Raw genomic sequence first — 22,724 nt, 5'->3', positions numbered from 1 at the left:
TACAGTTCATGAGATTGAGCCGTGTGTCAGGCTCAATGTTGACAGGGCAGAGCCTTCTTGGGATTCTCTCTCTCCTTCTCCCTCTGCCCCTGCCACTTACTCTGTTTCTCTCTCTCTCTCAAAATAAATAAACAAACATTATTCTCTCAAATAAATAAACATTAAAAAGACACTCTAGTCTAGAGAACTCTTACATGTGTGTACAAGGAGAACTATAAAAGAATATTCATTACAGCACTAATGTAACACTGAAAATTGGCAACAATCTAAATGTCCATCAATAGGTAGCTAGAAAATATAAACTGAGGCATATTTGATATTTGATCCTATAAAAATATTTGATGGTTAAAATGACTCTACTAGAATTACATATACTACCATGGATAAATATAAAAAAATAATCTTGAAAGGGAAAGGCAATTTGCAGAATAATATAATATTCTATAATATATATTATAATAATAATATAAAGTTTAAAAACAGGCAAAACACTAGCATATATTATATTATACAGTAAATATAAAAAACACACAAAAATGATATATATTAACATAACGAACACCACTGAGAAGAGAAAGAGATTTTATCATAAAGGGTACAAAGTGGATTCAACTATATATGTAATGTTCAACTTCTCAAATAAAAATTCTGAGGAGTGCCTGGGTGGCTCAGTTGGTTGGGCATCCGGCCCTTGATTTTGGCTCAGGTTATGATCTCAGGTTTGTGGGATAGAGCCCTGTGTTGGGCTCTGCACGCTGAGTGTGGAGCCTGCATGAGGTTCTCTCTCTTTCTCTCTCTCTCCATCTCCCTCGGGCCCTCTCCCCAGCTTGTGCTCGCTCCCTCTCTAAAAGAAAAAAAAAAAAAATCTGAAGCAACAAATGTTAAGAAGTGACAAGCTGGGTTATGGATATATTGTGTGTGTGTGTGTGTTTTTAAAAGATTTTATTTTTAAGTACGCTCTACATCCAATGTGGGGTTCAAACTTACTACCCTGAGATCAAGAGTCTCATGCTCTCCTGACTGAGCTAGCCAGGTGCCCCTGTTTCCTTCACTTCTAAGTTCCTGTCCTTCCATTCCCACTGCCAATGCCTGATCCTCAGACTATTTTTGGCTAAAAGCCCTGAATTTTCTTGACTTTCTCATAAACTTTTAGATTTTTCTTGGCATTCCTAAAAGGTAAGGACAGTTTTCTTTCCCACACTTTGTAGATGGAGAGATTAAAGCCCATAAAAATGAAGGGACTTTAGCCAAAGTTACACAGGGTATTTAGGAAAATAGCTAGGATTGAAATAGAATTCTTCTTCTTCTTCTTCTTCTTCTTCTTCTTCTTCTTCTTCTTTTTTAGTTTATTTGTTTCTGAGACACACACACACACACACACACACACACAGAGAAAGAGAGAGAGAGAGAGAGAGAGATTGAATCCCAAGCAGGCTCAACTCACGTGGGGCTCAAACTCACAAACCATGAAATCATGACCTGAGCTGAAATCAAGAGTCAGATGCTTAACCGACTGAGCCACCCGGGTGCCCCTGGAATTCTCCTGATTCTTGACCTTCTATTACAAACACTCTGTCATAATATTAAAAACAAAAACAAAAACAAAACCAAGTAAACTAACAAGATCAATTAAAAGTACATACCTCAGGACTTCCTGAAAGATGGCAAAGAGTAACTGTGCCCCAGACTCCAAGCTTTCCCTGCTCTCCAAATTTCTAAAAAACGAATCATTGAAATAAGGAGAAACATCAGTATCAACAGTAAGATTTAAGGAATTAAACTCAAGGCAGCGGAAATACGTAGAAAAGTAATACAGGGCCTGTAGAAATAACGATACTATATTAGCTCGCAGTTAACCCAATCAATGAAATGGATAAACCATAAGAAACCACAAAAATACATTAGGGAGGAGGTGAAAGCTAATCCCTAAAGAAGATAAATGCAAGGGAATGTCTAGTCCAGAGGATCCTTGTATGTATTTGCTATGCAACACCTTGTCAGGATTATCACACTACCAAGTGAGATCATTCTGTAAAACACTAAAAAACAAAATGGACTCAGCAGGGTAAAGTAGCAACAGTGAAATGCAAAGTAATTTAGAGAAATGTATTAGGAAAGAAAAAATATAAATATATTTTAAAAGAGCATGAAAGAGGAAAGGCAGAACCAACCTTTGAAAGATAGAAATCTCAAAGAATGCAGAAAAACGGGAACATATGTAATCAATAAAAGTATTAAAGAATATTTTTTCACCCAAATAAAGAACTGAGACTGGACACAAAGAGAGCTCAGAGAGGAAATGAAAATTAACTAGCAGAGTCCAAGATCATGGCTTATGGGAAAAGAAACTAAATTACTATAAAAAAATAATTCTAAGCCTTCCAACCTGAAAAAAAAGCAGGCTCTATTCAAGTTAGAGCAGCTTTATATTTTGCCATTAAAACGAAACCAAAGGAATCACTGAAAAATCACAATTCAAACATAAGTTTCATTAGTAAACAAATGGGCCAGGAAACCAACATTAGTTTGGCAAAATAGGAGACATATGGAGGCATATATCTTTTCATATTTGATATCTTCAAGAACACCAAGGCCTCCGGGAGCTACTGTTTGAAGAAAAGTGATTTTGAAGAAAAGTGGTATGTTACATGCCAACTTGGCTAGGATAACCCCCAGTTATTCACTCAAATACTACATTAGGCATTACTGGGAAGGTATTTTGTAGATGTGTCTACAGTTCATAATCAGTTAACTTTAAGTAAAAGAGATTACTTAGATTATCTGGCTGGGCCTGATTCCATCAGTTGAAATCTCTTCAGAGCAAAGCTTGGAAGAAATTCCACCTGTGAATTAAAGCCTTGGCTTGCCAGAGAGTTCCAGCGTGGCCTCTCTGATGACCTACCTTATGGATTTCAGACTTTTCTAGCCAGCCCTCACAACTGCAAAAGCCAATTCCTTGTAATAAATCTATTAATATATATCTCCTACTGGCCCTCTTTCTCTGGTGGCAATTTGACACAGAGACGTTAGCTACAGTTGTTGGTAAGTCTTCTTCACTGATAAAATATTAGAAAAAGGGTATGGAAGAGAGACTGATTTCCTAAATTATAAAGACTCACAGCAAATTAATTAAGAATGAGAAGAAAAAAAAAGAATGAGAAAGTATGAGAAAGTCAAAAGATAAAGAAGCCAAATGGTTGGGGTGCCTGGGTTGAGCGTTTGACTCTTGATTTTGGCTCAGGTCACAGTCCCAGGGGCTGGGGATCAAGCCCTGCATCAGGTACTGCACTGGGTGTGGAGTCTGCTTGGGGTTCTCTCTCTCTCATTAAAAAAAAAAAAAAAAAAGGGAATGCAAACTGGTGCAGCCACTCTGGAAAACAGTATGGAGGTTCCTCAAAAAACTAAAAATAGAACTACCCTACGACCCAGCAATTGCACTACTAGGTATTTATCCAAGGGATACAGGTGTGCTGTTTTGAAGGGACACATGCACCCCCATGTTTATAGCAGCGCTACCAACAACAGCCAAAGTATGGAAAGAGCCCAAATGTCCATCGATGGATGAACGGATAAAGAAGATGTGGTATATATACGCAGTGGAGTATTACGCGGCAATCAAAAAGAATGAAATCTTGCCATTTGCAACTATGTGGATGGAACTGGAAGGTATTATGCTAAGTTAAAGTGGTCAGTCAGAGAAAGACAAAAATCATATGACTTCACTCATATGAGGACTTTAAGAGACAAAACAGATGAACATAAGGGAAGGGAAACAAAAATAATACAAAAACAGGGAGGGGGACGAAACATAAGAGACTCTTACAAATGGAGAACAAACAGAGGTTTACTGGAGGGGGTGTGGGAGGGGGGGATGGGCTAAATGGGGAAGGGGCATTAAGGAATCTACTCCTGAAATCATTGTTTCACTATATGCTAACTAATTCGGATGTAAATTTTAAAAAATTAAAAATTAAAGAAGGAGGAGGAGGAGGAGGAGGAGAAGGAGAAGGTGGCGGCAAATGCTTATTTTACAATATGATAACCAGAGTTATATTTTATTAGATACCTATAAACAGGCAAATAGAGAGTTAAGAATGTTTTTGGACTCCAGATATTTGCTGGTGGAGTTAAAAATTGGGTGTTTGTGGTAGCCAGCTTCCAAGATAGCTCCCGATCTCCCTGCCTCCTGTATTTATGTCCTTGTGCTGTCCCTTCCCACAGTACCAGGATTGGTCTGTGTGACCAATAGGATACAACAAAAGTGACAGTTATCATTTGGAAGGTTAGGTGATAAAAGATATTAGAGCTTCCACCTTGATCCTTCTCGCTCTCTTGGACCATTTGCTCTGGGGGAAGCCATCTGCTAGATCCCGAATAATCCTGTGGAGAGGCCACGTGGGAAGGAGCAAGGCCTCCAGCTGATAGCCACCAATGAACTATGGTCTTTGAGCACAGCTATCTGAGTGAGCTTAGAAGCAAACTTCCCAGCATCCAATTAAGTCTTCAGAGGACTGAAGCATCAGGTGACTTGTAGACTGTAATCTCAAGCACACCCTATTCAGACCTGCCCAGCTAAACCCCTCCTAGATTCCTGACTTTCCGAAACTGGGTGAGATAATAAATGTTTGTTGTTTCAGCTACTAAGTTTCCCTGTCAGATTGACTTTAAAAAAAGGAAAGAAAGTAAAACTCATAGAAGAGGCAGAATTGAAGAAGCAAGAATAAAAGTTAGGAAGCATAAATAGAAAGTAAAATAAACCAAGAATAACAATTAAAATTGTCCTAAGTAGTAGAAATCTTGCTATTAGAAGGGAAAAAAGCATAAATTATTTAAAAATCAATGAAATAATATATTACTAACATAGATATGTAGAAGCCAAGAGGCCTGGGAAAGCTAAACATCAAAGAATGGGCAAAAATAAACTACACTGACAAAAAAGGAAAGCAGAGGTAGCAATATTAATATCAAATGAAACAGAATTTAGGGCAAAAAAGCACTTAAGGCAGGTGGTTACTGCATATGATAAAAGGTAGTCAATAATGAATAAAATAATAAAGAATTTATATGGACCAACATGACAGCTAATTATATCATGTAGATTAATACCCATGTCATATGAAAATTATAAAAATACAATTACAATGGAAAATTTTAATTCTTCAATATCAATGACAGATTAAGGCTATAATATATGTAAAGCTATAAAGGATCGGGGGGCGTGGGTGACTCAGTCGGTTAAGTGTTTGACTTCAGCTCAGGTCAGGATCCTGTGGCTCTGCACTGACAGCTTAGAGCCTGGACCCTGCTTCAGATTCTGTATCTCCCTCTTTCTCTAACCCCTCCCCATTTGCACTCTGTTTCTCTCTCTCTCAAAAATAAATAAATATTAAAAAAAAAAAAAAGCTGGAAAGGATCTAAACACCATAATTCATAGTGAAGAACATTATTGCAGATTTTATATTCTACAAATAATGGCTATATATGTTCACATATAGAAATTGAACATATTAGATTATTGAGAAAAATCTCATTAAAGACAACAAAATATTTAATAGGCTATATTTTTTTATCTGTAGTTAAACATTAACTGCATTCATGTTTTCCTATAAAGAGTCCCCAGTCATCTGTAAAATAAAGTTTCCACAAATAAGAACTTGGACAAAAAGAAAGAGAAATGTAAACAGACTGCTTTTGCAGGCCATAAAAGTATACGGCAAATGTCAGCAATTATGATTAGTTACTTCTTTTAAAAATAATAATAAAAATATCAACCTATCTAAATCTTTGTGGGAAAGTCAAAGCAGTATTTGGAGGAAAATGTATAGTTTCAAATATCATATTTTTTAAGACAGCAAAGAGATTGGATATAAAAGCAACAAAATCCCCAAAAGTAAAGAATGGGCTAGTTAAAACCAAAATAAAGTTAATTGGAAGTAAAAGCAATTTGATTTTGTAAACACTATGAAATAGACAAGGCTCCAGCAAATGTAATCAAGAAGAGAGAAAAATAGGGGTGCCTGGGTGGCTCAGCTCAGGTCATGATCTCACGGTTCATGAGTTCAAGCCCTGCATCAGGCACTGTGCTGACAGCTTAGAGCCTGGAGCCTGCTTCAGATTCTGTTATCTTCCTGTCTCTCTGTTCCTCCCCCACTCATGCTCTATCTCTCTCTGTCTCAAAAATAAATAAGCATTTGAAAAGTTTTTTTTCAAAAGGCAATGTAACTTAAAAAAAGAGAGAGAAAAATAGACACAAATTGTTAGAAATAAGGAGGTAAGTAATATATGAACATGGTAAAATTTTCCCTATCCTAAAAAAAAACCCTGTCTTTTACTATAGTTCTCTCCCTCTCCTTTTGAAAGACCCTCTCAAAAACAAATGATGTCTTTGGAAATATTGTATGTTTTCTGATGATAAGAGTAAAACAAGACTCACATTTCTGTTAGTATAGTAGACTACACACAAGAAGACGGTCCCACCTGCTAAAAGCAACGAAAATCAGTGGGTTTTTTAGAAAATTGAAGTACAGTCAACACACACACAACGTTACATTGGTTTCAGGAGTACGACAGTGATTTAACGAGTCTATACCTTGTGCTATGCTCACCACAAGTACAGCTACCATCTGAAATTACTGGATTTTTAAAAAGTCTCCGATGTACTCAGAAGCTGACAAGAAATGAAAGATTACTTAACTTTATTACCTTTATTCTACGGCATTATGGGTTGAAAGAGATACCACTGCTTTATTCACTACTAAAAAAGGGATACAAGCCGTCAAACTATAACATAATGCTTTCTTATAATTAATAAGTTTTATAATCAGTAAGTTTTGTACTTACTGAAAGAGATATTTAATTTTTTAGAGTTTAGTTATTTATTTTGAGAGGGAGAGAGTGTGTGCAAGCTGAAGAGGGGCAGCGAGCGAGGGAGAGAGAAAGAGACTAAGCTGACAAGAGCAGAGCCCAATGCAGGGCTCGAACTCATGAACAGAAAGAGATATTTTAGGCTTAGCCATCTATTTTAAGTATAAATTACTCTTAGGTATTTATAAACAGTAAAATATAAGTGAAAAAAATCATTTGCCTAAAACTTCCTTATTTAATCTTCCTCTTCCACACAACGCTCTGTGCCATCAAGAACACAAGCGATTTATTATTTCATAAAATAATCCTTAAAAAAATGAAAACCAGGTGGCACTGTACTCTCCAGCCTGACTTTGCAGTTATGTAGCACCAACCAACTTCTGACTCATGTTTCAGGAATGCTGCTGAATGTGTCTGATTCACTCTAAGAACAGTTCCCCTCCATAGACATTTGATTCCTAGGAGTTAAAAGAATGCTCCACCATCCGCCTCAAGATTTTCTTCCATGCCACTGGTGGTTATTCTGCAAGATTTGATGCTTCGCTTTTGATATTCATACACACATAAACAATACATCTATGTTATGCCTGACCTTGGCTGCCAGTCAATCCAGGATGCCATCAGTTTAAGAGCTATGTAGATTTCAGAGATGTTAAAATGTGTGTGTGTGTGGGGGGGGGGGATGGTGGTGGTATATTTTGGCTAATAAAATAAGATAAATTATAGTAGGGATGAAGACACGAAAGAAATCTACCCAAACTGGAAAACTTATAGTTCACTTTTGATAGAACTTTGTCCCATGTGAGCTAAAAACAAAAGCCCAGGGCTGCCTAAAATAGGGACTCTAAAAGGAGAGTCTCCTCCCACCTCCCATAAGGCTGAATCCTCAAAGCGTTACACTCTCGGATTGAAGCCAATTAGAATTCATCTATTCCCTGCCCAACTAACACCACCAGAGGTCTACAACAAAAACTGCTCAAAACTTGGTGCTGGGTCAGGAAGAGGAGGAGATTATCTCCCCCAAGAATCTGTAACCTCGAGCTACTCCAGTGCAGGTTTGTAGCCCAACACATACAACCTAGATACCTGAAAAGAGTCTTAAGCCAAAAATTAGGTTTAATAGTAGTCTTAGTACAATGATGCCCTCACGTGCCCAAAAGAAGCAAAAGCAAATCTCCTGGAAGGAACTCATCTTCATCCCAGGCCTTAAAGACTTCCCAAAGGAGAAAGAAATTTTTTTAAATCAGTTCACAAACAACAATATAATGAAACAAACACAAGTCACAAAACAACCAGGAAAGAAAGCACCATGAGCAAGAGCCAGCAGGAAAGACAGGAAAATCAGAACTGCAAAGACATCAGATATTAGAATTATCAGGCACCAAATAGGAAAAACCAACATATCTAAAAGAAACCAAGAACTAAAAAAGTAATAATTAAAACTAAAAATGTTCTGGGCCACCTAGCTGGCTTAGCTGGTAGAGAGTGTGACTCTTAATCTCGGGTTTGGGGGTTCGAGCCCCATGTTGGTATAGAGATCACTTAAAAATAAAATCTGTAACAAATTACAAAAATTGTTTTCTGAATAGGTCTAATAGCTTTTCAGACACAGACAAAAATAATGAACTAAAAGATAAACCTGAAAAAATCGTACGGAACAAAGAAAAAAAGATGGTAAATATGCAAAAGGTAATGAAGGATATAGTGTAAGGGTCTAACAAATGACTATTTAAAATAGTCAAGGAGGATATTAAGGAAATGGAGTAGAGGAAATAATTGAAGAAATAATGGCTAACAATATTTTAGAACTAAAGAAAGAATTCAATTCACAGATGCAAGAAATCCAATGAATTTCAAGCAGAATAAGTAAAAAAGTTATACTCAGACCTACGACAGGGAAATGACAGAACAACAGTAAAAAACAAAAAGAAAGAAACAAAACTACATTTGAGGCAGCAGCTAAAAAAAGAGATTAGCTTCGAATACGTCACAATTAGAATGACAGATGGCTTATCAATAGTAACAATGGAAGCTAGAAGTTAATGAAGTAATATTTCTAAAGTGTTTAATGCACTGAAAAAAGCAACTGTTACTTTTCAGGGGCGCCTGGGTGGTTCAGTTGGTTAAGCATCTGACTCTTGATTTCGGCTCAGGTCATGATCTCACTGTTCATGCGCTCGAGCCCTGCATCAGGCTCTGCACTAACTGCTTGGGATTCTTTCTCTCCCCCTCTCTCTGCCCCTCCCCAGCATGCACACACACACACTCTCTCTCAAAATAAATAAACTTAAAAAAAAAGTAACTTACTAAAATTCTGTGGCCTGTGGAAATATCTTTAAAAACAAAGGCTAGGGGTGCCTGGGTGGCTCAGTCAGTCGAGCATCTGACTTTAGCTCAGGTCATGATCTCACAGTTCATGAGTTTGAGCCCCGTGTTGGGCTCTCGGCAGTCAGTGCAGAATCCACTTCAGACCCTCTGTTCCCCCGTCTCTCTCTGCACCATCCCTGCTTACGCTCGCTCTCTTTCAAAAATAAGCATTTTTTAAAAAGCCACAAAGGTTAAATGAAAACATTTTTCAGACAAAGACAGAGTTTGCCACCACAGATCTTCATTACAGGAAATTCTAGAGTGCGCACTTTAGACAGAAAGAAAGTGATCACAGACGGTCTAAAATGAAAGAATAATGGAAGAACAAAGTGGCCAATACATAGGTTAATCCAAACAAACACTGCCACAGGGAAATACAGTGACAATGCCTTCCAAAATGACGAAAAATGAGGGAGAGCCTTTAAGGAGATAGTGAGGATGGGATCATAAGGTGAGGGCTCTAATCCAATAGAACTAGTATCCTTATAAAAAGAGGACAAGACACCAGACAGCTCTCTCTTTCCTTGCACACACAGAAGAAAGGGCATGTGAGGACATAAGAAGGCAGCCTCCTGAAAGCCAGGAAGAGAGCTATTACCAGAAATAGAATCTGTTAGCATCTTGATCTGGGATATCTAGACTCTGCAACTGTGAGAAAATAAATTTGTTGTTTAAGCCATCCAGTTTGTGGTATTTTGTTATGGCAGCCCAAACAGCCTGATACTCTTACTTTCTCAGACATCCTTATATCTAGGAGTGAAAATGACACTTGGTTATGGCTAATAAAGCACATAAAGAAATCTTTGGGTATAAACTCTTGAGAATGCTTTTCATCTTTCATTTTTTTTTTTTATTATTGTTTTAAATGTATGCTAGGACCTTTTTTTTCCCCTTCCAATGTTTATTTATTTTGAGAGAGAGCGCACATGCACGCGTAAGCGGGGGAAGGGCAGAGAGAGAGAGGGAGAGAGAATCCCAAGCAGGCTCCACTGCTGCCAGCACAGAGCCCCAGGCAGGGCTCAACCACATAAACCAAACTGTGAGATCACGACCTGAGCTGAAATCAAGAGTCAGACGCTCAACTGGCTGAGCCAGCCAGGCGCCCCTGAGAATGCTTTTTTAAAAAGGACAGACCCAGAAGGTATGCTCCTTCAGACTCCCTCCATTTTCCTAGCAGACCAGCATTTCTTTCTTGTGATCACAAGGGGATAGGCACAAGGATAATGCCCTGCGTGACAAGGGAAGCAGCAGGAAAGATGAAGGTAGCCTGGGTATCTGAATGGCATCATCATATATCTCTCATCAGTATCTATTCAATACTGGTAAGTGCTATATACCAATGAATGGCCGATAACTGGACTACCTATCTCAGATTTCTTGTTGTGGGATAAATAAATTTATATTTGTTTAAGCTACTGCGACTTGGTTTTTGTGTTCCTTGCAAATTTCCAGAAAATATCATATTCTCAAATGATAAACCCAAGGAGAAAAGACAGGAAAAGAAATTATAAGGATGCGAAGCAATGACAAAACTGAAACACTGGCTTTACTGTTTCCTCCCCCCCCCCCCCCCCCCGTTCAAAGAGTGGGCACTGAAGGTGAGTTAAGTTTTTAAAAACATTCTTTGCATGCTAAATGGTGATGAACATAAATGGAATAAAATATAAGCAAAATTCACATGAATTTTTAAAGTAAAACATTTAAAGGGGTGCCTGGCTGGCTCAGTTGATAGAGCACATGACTTTTGAACTCAGGGCTGTGAGTTCAAGCCTTACGTTGGATGTAGAGACTTACTTAAAAATTTTTTTATAATTTTATTTTATTTATTTATTTTTTTAACATTCATTCATTTTTGAGAGTGAGAGAGACAGAGAATGAGTGGGGGAGAGGCAGAGAGAGAGGGAGACACAGAATCTGAAGCAGGCTCCAGGCTCTAAGCTGTCAGCACAGAGCCCGACATGGGGCTCGAACTCACAGACCGTGAGATCATGACCTGAGCTGAAGTTGGACGCTTAACGGACTGAGCCACCCAGGCGCCCCTTAAAAATTTTTTTTAAAAACCATGAAGGGGTGCCTCCATTAGTGAAGATCAATGAGTGTCCAACTCTTGATTTTAGCTCAGGTCATGATCCTAGGGTCATGGAATCGAGCCCTGCCTCAGGCTCCATGCTAAGCATTGAGCCTGCTTGGGATTCTCTCTCTCTCTCTGCCCCTCTCCCCCACTCACATGCTCTCTCTCTGAAAATAAAAAATTAAATTAAATTAAAATTACAAAAAAAAACAACACGAAGATAAAGCTTAAGCTTCAGGCCTTCTCACATATACAGGCCCTTCCAAGGTCCTAGGAGGGACCCAAGCAATCTTTACATGATCAAATACATTTTTAATTTGCAAAAATCAAGGTTAAGATTATTGTCTCTTTCCACTTAGATTTTCCCTTTATCACATATACCCTTGTATCAGGTCACAGATATTTCTGGATGTGGCTAAGAAGTTGAGCCGGGGGTAAACTTTAGTTAGGTGAGATACTGTATGCAGTTGAGTTGCTTTTGCGCACAGTTAAACTATTGCTAACCCTCCCAGTGAAGGAATGCATCCAGGAACACTCCTAAAACCTACCGTGCCAATATACCTGGCATAGACACAGGAAGGTACATGTTAAAGGTCACATAAAATTGTCAATAGAGGATTCCAGTCTCATGAAGACCTAATTGAAAGCAAAGATACTCCTGTCAGAAACATACTGACAATGCAACATATGCAATAGCAAATGTACCATAGATTTTTTTTTCCTCTTTTTTGATGGGAATAACTTGTGGTATAAAGCTTAATACACCATTTCCATTGCAATTTGAAGAGATATTTTGAAATATTTTAATAAAGTGAAAAATGTTAGCTTCCTAATTTGGATTTATATAAAGATGAATTTTGTCATCTTTAAATTTATACATTAAAAAATCAAAGGAAAATTCAGATTAGGAAATAAAAGCAATAAAGAGCAGCTATGGAATCAGCAAATTTGTATTTTTTTAATTAAGAAGTGAATTATAACAGGAACATTTTTATATCATATCAAAATTATTAATTTTTTTAAATGTTTATTTTTGAGAGAGACACAGAGTACAAGTGGGGGAGGGGCAGAGAGAGAGGGAGACACAGAATCTGAAGCAGGCTCCGGGCTCTGAGCTGTCAGCACAGAGCCTGACATGGGGCTCGAACCCACGATCTGTGAGATCATGACCTGAGCTGAAGTCAGACACCTAACCGACTGAGCCACCCAGGTGCCGCTATAATCATTAATTTTTTAAGAGTATGAGCTAAATTTCAAATAGAGGTAAATAGTTTCTTGGATTATTTATTAATCCAATCAATGAAGGGAAATGAATCATATAAACATATTAGAACTAGCTTTCAATTTGTTGCTGAATTGACCACAAAGAGAACATAACTCATAATACTCACTAGAGGAAGATATCTATGGCATTAGTGTCATTAATACAAAGAGTACTTTAGGATTAGTTATTGCACAAGAAAATTTGAAACACCCTGAAATCTGGAGATTATGTACGAAAGAAACTTGCTAGAGATTTTAGCAAATTTGACATTTTAAGAGACTATATGGTACTATTTTTTTTTTTTAATTTTTTTTTTTTCAACATTTATTTATTTTTGGGACAGAGAGAGACAGAGCATGAACGGGGGAGGAGCAGAGAGAGAGGGAGACACAGAATGGGAAACAGGCTCCAGGCTCTGAGCCATCAGCCCAGAGCCCGACGCGGGGCTCGAACTCACGGACCGCGAGATCGTGACCTGGTTGAAGTCGGACGCTTAACCGACTGCGCCACCCAGGCGCCCCTATATGGTACTATTAATGACAAATTGCAAAGCTGAAGAAACTTTTTTATTTTATTTATTTATTTATTATTATTATTTTTTCAACGTTTATTTATTTTGGGGACAGAGAGAGACACAGCATGAATGGGGGAGGGGCAGAGAGAGAGGGAGCCACAGAATCGGAAACAGGCTCCAGGCTCTGAGCCATCAGCCCAGAGCCTGATGCGGGGCTCGAACTCGCGGACCGTGAGATCGTGACCTGGCTGAAGTCCGACGCTTAACCGACTGCGCCACCCAGGTGCCCCTGAAGAAACTTTTTTAAACACTCAAAATAAATTTCAAACAACCATGAAAGAGAAAATGATTTGTCTATTTACTTAATAGAAAATATTACAAAAGCTTATATTAAGAAGCAATCAAAGAGTTGCAGGAAAAAAAGCATTATAGAAGTGATTCAATCATTAGTTAATAAAAATATTATGTTGTTTTATAGATTTTATGATTTTATGTGGTCAAGTTAAAATATTTTAATTTACTTCTTTTTTCATTCTAAATAAATGCTCATTTCTATGTATGATTCCATATTTATAATTTTATATACTTTTTAAAAAGATTCACCCAAATTATAGAAGTTTCAGGTTCCACAAAGCCTGCGTCCATCCTCATGACAGATTAATATTAAAAAAAGCTCTAGGGGCACCTGACTGGCTCAGTTGGTAGAGCATGCGACTCAATCTAGGTAATGAGTTTGAGCCCCAGGATGGGCATAGAGTTTATTGTTTAAAATCCATCAGATAAGATAAGTTTACTAATTATTTCAATAGAAGTTTGAAAAGAAGGCATAATAAAATTCACTAATGTTCTTATCAACAGTATAAATATATCCTATCCAGGGTTAATCCAACTGTAGTTTGAAGGAACAGTACCCACAAGACTAGCCTTACTAATTCACACCCATTGTAAATTTGGGGGGTTCTGAAAACTATCTTCTGCTTTGGTAATTCCCTAGAAGGACTTACAGAACTCCCTGAGAGCTTTTATACTTACAATTACAGTTTGTTACAGAGTAAAGATTTATTTTATTTTTTAAAGTTTATTTATTTATTTTGAGAGAGAGAGAGAGAGAGAGAGAGAGAGAGAGAGAGAGACTGCACACATGCACACATACACACAAAAGTGGGGGAAAGGCAGAGAGAAGGAGAGACAGAATCCCAAGCAGGCTCTGTGCCATCAGCGCAGAGCCTGACGCAGGGCTCGAACTCACAAACCGTGAGATCATGACCTGAACGGAGTTCACGAGTTGGACGCTTAACCAACTGAGCCACCCAGGCACCCCTAGAGTAAAGATTTAAATCAAAATCGGCCAAGGGAAGAGATGCACAGGGCAGACTCAAGGAGGAGGTTACATGCAGAGCTTCTACTCATCTGTCCCCATGGAATCATATATGGTGTTACTTCCTTCTTGTCACAATGTGTGACCATATACACACAATACTGCCAACCAGAGAAGCTTAGCTTATTAACCTTTGGTGTCCAGAATTTTTATTAAGCCTTGATTTTATTAAGGCTTAGCTCACCTGGCTAATTCTTTTTTTTTTTTTTTTTTTCAACGTTTATTTATTTTTGGGACAGAGAGAGACAGAACATGAACGGGGGAGGGGCAGAGAGAGAGGGAGACACAGAATGGGAAACAGGCTCCAGGCTCCGAGCCATCAGCCCAGAGCCTGACGCGGGGCTCGAACTCATGGACCGCAAGATCGTGAGATCGTGACCTGGCTGAAGTCGGAGGCTCAACCGACTGCACCACCCAGGCGCCCCTCACCTGGCTAATTCTTAATTTTCATTCCCTCCCAAGGTTGAGATAATACCTTTAGTCATCAATTCTTCTGGAAGTTGGAACTAATATGGTATGGCCCATAGCCATAAACCACATAACCACATAAACCACAGTGTTAAACTTTTTTTTTGTTCTAAGCCCCCAGCTAACAAAGACATTCCCATCAGGCAGGACATTCCTGTCGGTCAAATCCCAGAAATCACCTTCTGGTATCAAAGGGCAGAAGCTAGACATCTCTTTGGGTAATTCTTCATTACACAATCCGTAGTATAAAAAACTGTATTTCAACTCAAGAGCCAGTATTCTATTTAATGGATAAAAGCTAGAGCTATTCCCTTCAAAACTAAAATAACAAACAAGAATAATCTTTTAAAAAATTAATTATTTAAAAGTCTTTGAAATTTCTAGCCAAAGATTAAGAATTTGAAAAAAGAAATGATGTTTGTTTCTAGTGATGGTAGTCTAGATTATTTGAATTGATCCCCATTGCCCTCAGGGTTGCCAGATGTAGCAAAGAAACAAGATGCCCAGTTAAATGTGAATTTCAGACATATTTATACTGAAAACATATTGTTTATCTGAAATCCAAATTAAACTGCTGCCCTCTAATTTTATTTGGCAACCCCAGCTCCTCCCACTAAAAACAACCCAAAATGTTGTACACATACAAAACATATCCATATGCAGCTGCATACACATCTATACATACAACCTTCACAAAGGCATCCAAGAGGTGACAGGATAAAAAGGAATTACATGTTGGGAATGCAAGCTGGTGCAGCCACTCTGGAAAACAGTACGGAGGTTCCTCAAAAAACTAAAAAGAGAACTACCCTATGACCCAGCAATTGCACTACTAGGTATTTATCCAAGGAATACAGGGATGCTGTTTCGAAGGGACACATGCACCCCCATGTTTATAGCAGGACTATCCACAATAGCCAGAGTAGGGAATGAGCCCAAATGTCCATCGATGGATGAATGGATAAAGATGTGGTATATATATGCAGTGGAGTATTATGCGGCAATCAAAAAGAATGAAATCTTGCCAGTTGCAACTACATGGATGGAACTGGAGGCTATTATGCTAAGTGAAATTAGTCAGTCAGAGAAAGACAAAAATCATATGACTTCACTCATGTGAGGGCTTTAAGAGACAAAACAGATGAACATAAGGGAAGGGAAGCAAAAATAATATAAAAACCAGGAGGGGGACAAAACAGAAGAGACTCATAAATATGGAGAACAAACTGAGGGTTACTGGAGGGGTTGTGGGAGGGGGGGTGGGCTAAACGGGTAAGGGGCATTAAGGAATCTACTTCTGAAATCATTGTTTCACTATATGCTAACTAATTTGGACGTTAATTTTAAAAAATTAAAATTTAAATTAAAAAAAGGAATTACATGTGGTGGCTTTGTATTGTGTAAATGAAGAGTATAACTTATTAATGTACTCAGAGATAAGAAAATGTTACAAATTTATATGAGAGGCAAAGCATTTTCTCATCAAGGCACACAGAATCACAGAAAGCTTTAATTCTACAATTGCAGCTATGGGTCAAAGTAAACACAGAACACAAAATATCATCAGTGCTGATCTCAAAGAGATATTTTCCAGTGTTCACAAATTATCTTCTTAATTGATATGACCTCACTAATAGGAACGCATTCAAAAAGAAAAATGAGTCACAAGCCATGGTCTCCCATCCATTAGCTAATGAAATACCATGCTGATATTGATGACCAAAATTTCAGGCCATAACATCAGATCCCCACTTGTTGCTATCACCAATTGAAAATAGTTTATCAACTATGTTGCAAGTCAGAACTAGAACCAACTTTGGTCAAGATCCAGAAACAAAAAGAAAAACACAGGGCCAGGAATAAAAAGAGAGATCAAAAATAAATAGTTCTATTTCCTTTGGGATTTATTCTCAGGGTACACGTGTGCATATACACAGACACACACAGACACACTTGGAAAAAGAAAAGAAGAAAAAGGTATGTAAGGGCTTAAATATTCCATGAGATGCACTTCTAGAAGCACTCCTTAACTGACTCTGGTACAAGTGTCCACTTGGGCATCTCAGTGGAACCCTATCAAAGTAAAATATTCAAAAAGTTGAAAATATGGCTTTCATACAAATAATAAAATAAAGCCATGTCAAAAACTTATTAACTAGTTAATCATGCGCCCAAGATAGTAAAACTGGTTCCGAGAGTATTGGAGGAGTTGTGTATTTATATAGATATTTTATTTTCAAAAAGACTGCTAGATTAAGATTGCTAGGTTACGTACTAAAACTGGTAAAGGAGTTTCAGGACAATAAAACCACAGCCTTTTTCTACTGGATAGAAACCTACAAGTTAATATGGAGCTCCACAGTTTGGGCTCTACAGATGGTAAACAGTAACATCAGATACAGGTACAGTAATCCTAAAGAAGTCCATAAACCTTGAGGGGTGCCTGGGTGGCTCAGCTGGTTAAGCGTCTAACTCTTGATTTCAGCTCAGGTCATGATCTCACGATTCTGTTCATGAGATAGAGCCCCTCACTGGGCTCTGTGCTGATAGTACAGAGCCTGCTTGGGATTCTCATTCCCTCTCTCTCTGCCCTTTCCCAGCACATGTGCACTCTCTCTCTCAAAATAAGTAAACATAAAAAAAGAAAAAATGAAGTCCATAAACTTTGGATGGGTCTGTTAAACAATGCTCTGGGAACACACTGAAGAGGCAAGGCCCTCCTTTCTTTGACTTATTTCCAAGTCTTTGGGTTTTTTTGTTTAGATGCATGTTCTCAGCTGAGGAAAACTGCCAAATCCAGAGTACTCTTTATGTGTCTCTGTCCTGTTGGATATTTTACCCTGAGAATTCCAACCACCTTGGCCTGCCAGTAACCGAATTTCCTCTCTTTGATACAGGGCGATGTCCAGATTATACCTGGGGTCCCCCTCCCTGCAACCTGGCAACTATATTCAGGCAGTAAGCTGGGCCAACTAGTAGGGCCGTATTTGTTTCCCAATAACCAAACATTGCTGTATAGTTGCCTGATGCCTAATGTCTTGAAAATCACTGTTTCATATATTTAGTCTTGTTTTTCAGTTGTTGCAGGTAAGAGGGAAAATCCATTTCCTATTACTCTATCTTGGCTCATTATTTCTTTCTCTTGCCTCACTGCACTGGTAGAACATTCAGTACTATATTGAACAGAAGAGGTGCCAGCAGAGGCCAGAGGTGAGAGCATTGCCTTCTTTCTGATTGTACAGGGAAAGCAGTCTTTCAACATTAAACATCATGTTTGGTGTAGGCTTTTCATAAATGATGATTCCTAGTTTGTTGGGAGTTTATCAAGAATGGATGTTATAAGTCTGTCAATGTTTTTTGTGCAAGTGTTGAGAAGATAATGTTTTTTTCTTTGACAGTCCGTTAGTGTGGACAATTATACTAATTGGTTTCCTAGAGTAAGGGAGTGTTCCATCGTCTTCAATTTTCTAAGGGACTTTGTGAGGAATGGGTTTTTTTTCCTTCCTTAAATATATGGCAGAATTCACTAGAAATGCCATCTGGGCCTGGTGTTTTCTTTGTGGGGTTTCTAATTATAACTTCAAACTCTAATAGTTACACAGATAATGAAGAAACTTATTTCTCACTTTTTATCATTTAAAAATAAGATATAATTGACATATAACATTATAGTAAAAACTTCATGATTTGATAATTGTATATATTGTGAAATAATCACCATAACAAGTCTAGTTGACTCATCCTCTTTTATTTTTTAAGTTTATTTATTTTGAGAAAGAGCATGTGCATGAGCGGGGGAGAGAGAGAAAGGGAGAGAGAGAGAGAGAGAAAGGGAGAGAGAGAGAGAGAGAAAGGGAGAGAGAGAGAGAGAGAGGGGAGAGAGAGAGAGAGAGAGAGAGAGAGAGAGAGAGAGAGAGAGAAACCCCAAGCAGGTTTTGCATTGCAGAGCTGGATGCGGGGCTCAATCCCACGAACTGTGAGATAATGATCTGAGCAGAAATCAAGAACCAACACAACTGACTGAGCCACCCAGGTGCCCCCTATTCTTCTTGAGTGAGCTTTGGTAGGTTTCTCTATAGAGGTATTTGTCCCTTTCATTTAAATTATTAAATTTATTGTCCACAATATTCTAATACATATCTATAATTCATTTCTCATTCCTGATATTAGTAATTTTTGCCATTTCTCTTTTTTCCTATTAGTCTAGCTAAAGGTTTACCAATTTCACTGATCTCCACACTTCTATTTCCTTTCTTCTGCTTACTTTGAGTTTCATTTATTCTTTATTCTCTAGTTTAAGGTGGAAGCTTATGTCATTGATTTGAGATCTTTCTTCTTTTCAAACACAGGTAGTGGAGATAGCTCAGGGGCAGAGCATTTGACTGCAAACACAGGCATTTACATTATAAATTGTCATTTAAATTTTGTTTTAGCTGTATTCTCCAAATTCTGATATACTGTTTTCACTTTGCACTTAAAAAAATAAGTTGTAATTTCCCTTTAGGTTTCTTTGTTGGTTGATGAGCTGTGTAGAAATGTGTTATTTAGTTCCCATATATTTGGAGGTTTCCCAGAAACTGTTCTATTACCAATTTCTAAATGTCAAATTTAATTTAAAATTTTATTTTGTCAAAGAACATATTTTGCATGATTTTGAATCCTTTTAAATGTATTGATACTTGCCCTGTTGTCCAGAATATGACCTATCTCGATAAAGTTCCCTTGTGCACTTGAAAAAAGTATTTTCTGCTGTTGTTGAGTACTATATAAATGTCAAGTACATTAAATCGATTGATAGTATAGTTCAAAATTTTTATATCATTGTTTTCTTTTTCAGAAAATTGAGATGTAATTGACATATATTAGTTTCAGGTGTATTACTTTTCTACATTTTATTATTGAGAGGTACTGAAATTTTGACTGTAATTGTGAAAATTGTCAGTTTCTTCTCACAATTTTGTCAGTTTTTGCTTCATGTATTTTGAAGCTGTTAGGCACATAAATACATAAGATTGTTATGACCTCCTACAGAGTTGACCCTCTGCCCTTTACGAAATGATCATCTTTTCCCCGGTAATGGCTTTGTTCTGAAATCTACCTCATCTGTTATTTATACAGCCTCTTCAGCCTTCTTTATAGTAGACGTAACAGGGCTTCTTTTTTCATCCTTTTACACTTAACCTATTTATGTCTTATTAAAGTGGTTTTCTTATAAGCAGCATATAATTGGATCTTGCTTTTTTATCTCATCTGATATTAATTAAGGTATTTGGAAAATTTTCATGAAGTATGATTATTGATATGATTGGCCTTAAATGTACCATCTTGCCATGTCTTCAATTTGTCCCAGCCCTTCTTTGTTCCCTCTTTTGTCTTCTTTTAGACTGAGAACTTTTTATGATTCTATTATATCTTCTGTTGGCTTATCAGTTTTTTCATTTTTGTAACTGCCTTAGGCCTTTCAAATACACCAATCTTTAAATTATTACATTCTACATTCAAGTAATATACAACTTTACGCACAGGGTAAGACTCTTACACCAGTGATTCCCTTTACCCCTTCCTGGCCTTTGTCCTACTGTTCTGTTTTTACATCTATTAAAAACCTCATGATTAATTCACTACTTTTTCCTTTAAGCAGTATTTTTTTTTAATGTTTATTTTTGAGAGAGAGAGAGAGAGGGAGGAAGGGAGGGAGGGAGCGTGCACACCTGTATGAGTGGAGGGCACAGAGAGAGAGTGGGAGAGAATCTTAAACAGGTTCCATGCTCAGTGCAGAGCCTGATGCAGGATTCGATCTCACGACTGTGAGCTCATGGACACTTCACCAACTAAACCATTCATGCACCCCAGTAATTATCTTTTAAAGAAAACTTTTACTCATCATTCTTTTGTGTGGCCCCAGATTTCTATTTGTTATCCTTCCCCTTATCCCTTAAGTACCTTCTTTAACACTTCTAGTAGTACAAGTCTTGTGGTGAATCCCTTGAACTTTTCCATATGTGAAACAGCCTTTATTTCACCAGTGTTTTTGAAGGATATGTTTGCTGGGTATAGAATCTGAGTTTGTTTTCTTTTTTTTGAGCACTTTTTATTTCGAAAAAAATTTTTTAATGTTTATTTTTGAGAGGGGGGTGCAAAGAGAGAGGGAGACACAGAATCTGAAGCAGGCTTCCGGCTCTGAGCTGTCAGCACAGAGCTCTATGCAAGGCTTGAACTCATGAACCACAAGATCATGACCTGAGCCGAAGTTGGATGCTTAACTGACTGAGCCACCCAGGTGCCCCTTTTCTTTCAGCACTTTCGAGATGTTACTCCACTGTCTTCATACTTCTACCGTATCTGATGAGAAACATGCTGTCATCCTTATCTTTGTTTCTCTTTCTGTGATGGGTCTTCATCTGACTGCTTTTAATACTTCCTCTTTATCTCTGGCTTGAGGAAATTGAGTAAAGGTGCTTTGGTTTAGTTCCCTTCATGTTTCGTGTGTTTGGCACACATTGAGATTCTTGGATCTGTGGGCTTATAGTTGTCATCAAATTTAGAAAAATTTCAGCCATTATTTCTCAATTTGAGAAGACCTTAAGTTTACATCTCAGGTGGATCCTTGGCACAGAGACCGCCCATAACAATGAAAACAAAACAACATTAAACCCAAACCATCAAAATAACTTTAAAAACAATAATCCCTGGGGAAGGGAAGAACCTGATTTCTAGAGATAACATTATTAGATTTAAATATGCAGTTGTCAACAAAAAAATCACAAAGCACACACAGAAAAACCAGTAAATCATGGCCCATTCAAGGGAAAAAACTAAGTCAAAAGAAACTATCCTAGAAGAAGACCTAATAACAGATCTACTAGCCAGACGCTGAAGCAATATTAACAATGCTCAAAGAACTAAATAAAGATGTGGAGAAAGTCAAGAAAATGATGTATGAACAAAGCAGTAGGAAACCTAAAAAGAAACCAAAAAGAAATTATGGAGCTAAAAATATAACTGAAAGGAAAAATTCACTAGAGGGATTCAAAGGCAGATTTGAGTAGGCAGAACAAAGAATTAAAAAACTTGGAGATAGGACAATGGAAACTACTGAGTCTGAGGAGCAGAAAGAAAAAAGAATGAATAAAAACAGAACCTGAGGGACCTGTGGGACACTACTAAGTGGACCAACATATACATTGTGGGAATCCCAGAAGGAGAAGAAAGGGGCAGAGAGACTATCTGAAGAAGTAATGGCTGAAAGGTTACCAATTTGATGAAAGACATGAAAATAAATACCCAAGAAGCTCAACAAATTCCAATAAAGATGAAGTCACAGAGATCAACCCTGAGATACATTATAATCAAATGTTCAAAAGCTAAAGAGAATCTTGAAAGCAACAAGAGGAAAGTGAATTGTCACATACAAGGGATCCTCAGTAAGAAAAGGAGCAGAGGGGCACCTGGGTGGCTCAGTTGGTTAAGTGTCCTACTCTTGATCTCAGCTCAGCTCAGGGTGTGAGTTCAAGCCCTGTGTTGGGTTCCATGCTGAGTGTGAAGCCTATTTTATTATTATTATTTTTTAACATTTATTTATTTTTGAGACAGAGAGAGACAAAGCATGAACAGGGGAGGGTCAGAGAGAGAGGGAGACACAGAATCTGAAACAGGCTCCAGGCTCTGAGCTGTCAGCACAGAGCCCGACGCGGGGCTCGAACTCACAGACCGCAAGATCATGACCTGAGCTGAAGTCGGCCGCTTTACCGACTGAGCCACCCAGGTGCCCCAAGCCTATTTAAAAAAAAGAAAGAAA

General features: G+C 37.9%; 1 protein-coding gene across 1 annotated transcript in view; it reads right to left on the bottom strand.

Annotated features, from left to right (window-relative positions):
* Nucleotides 1-1,643: 1,643 nt before the first annotated feature.
* SNRPE (small nuclear ribonucleoprotein polypeptide E) overlaps nucleotides 1,644-22,724 on the bottom strand; it is a 46,138-nt gene continuing 25,057 nt past the window's right edge. The window contains exon 5 of the mRNA XM_043567644.1: nucleotides 1,644-1,715. Coding sequence (XP_043423579.1) covers nucleotides 1,645-1,715 — 71 coding nt within the window. The 3' untranslated portion in view covers nucleotide 1,644. The remainder of the gene's footprint in view (nucleotides 1,716-22,724) is intronic.

The sequence above is a fragment of the Prionailurus bengalensis genome, chromosome E4, assembly GCF_016509475.1.
Source record: "Prionailurus bengalensis isolate Pbe53 chromosome E4, Fcat_Pben_1.1_paternal_pri, whole genome shotgun sequence".
Taxonomy (NCBI): Eukaryota; Metazoa; Chordata; class Mammalia; order Carnivora; family Felidae; genus Prionailurus; species Prionailurus bengalensis.
This window is presented reverse-complemented; position numbering and strand designations above follow the sequence as displayed.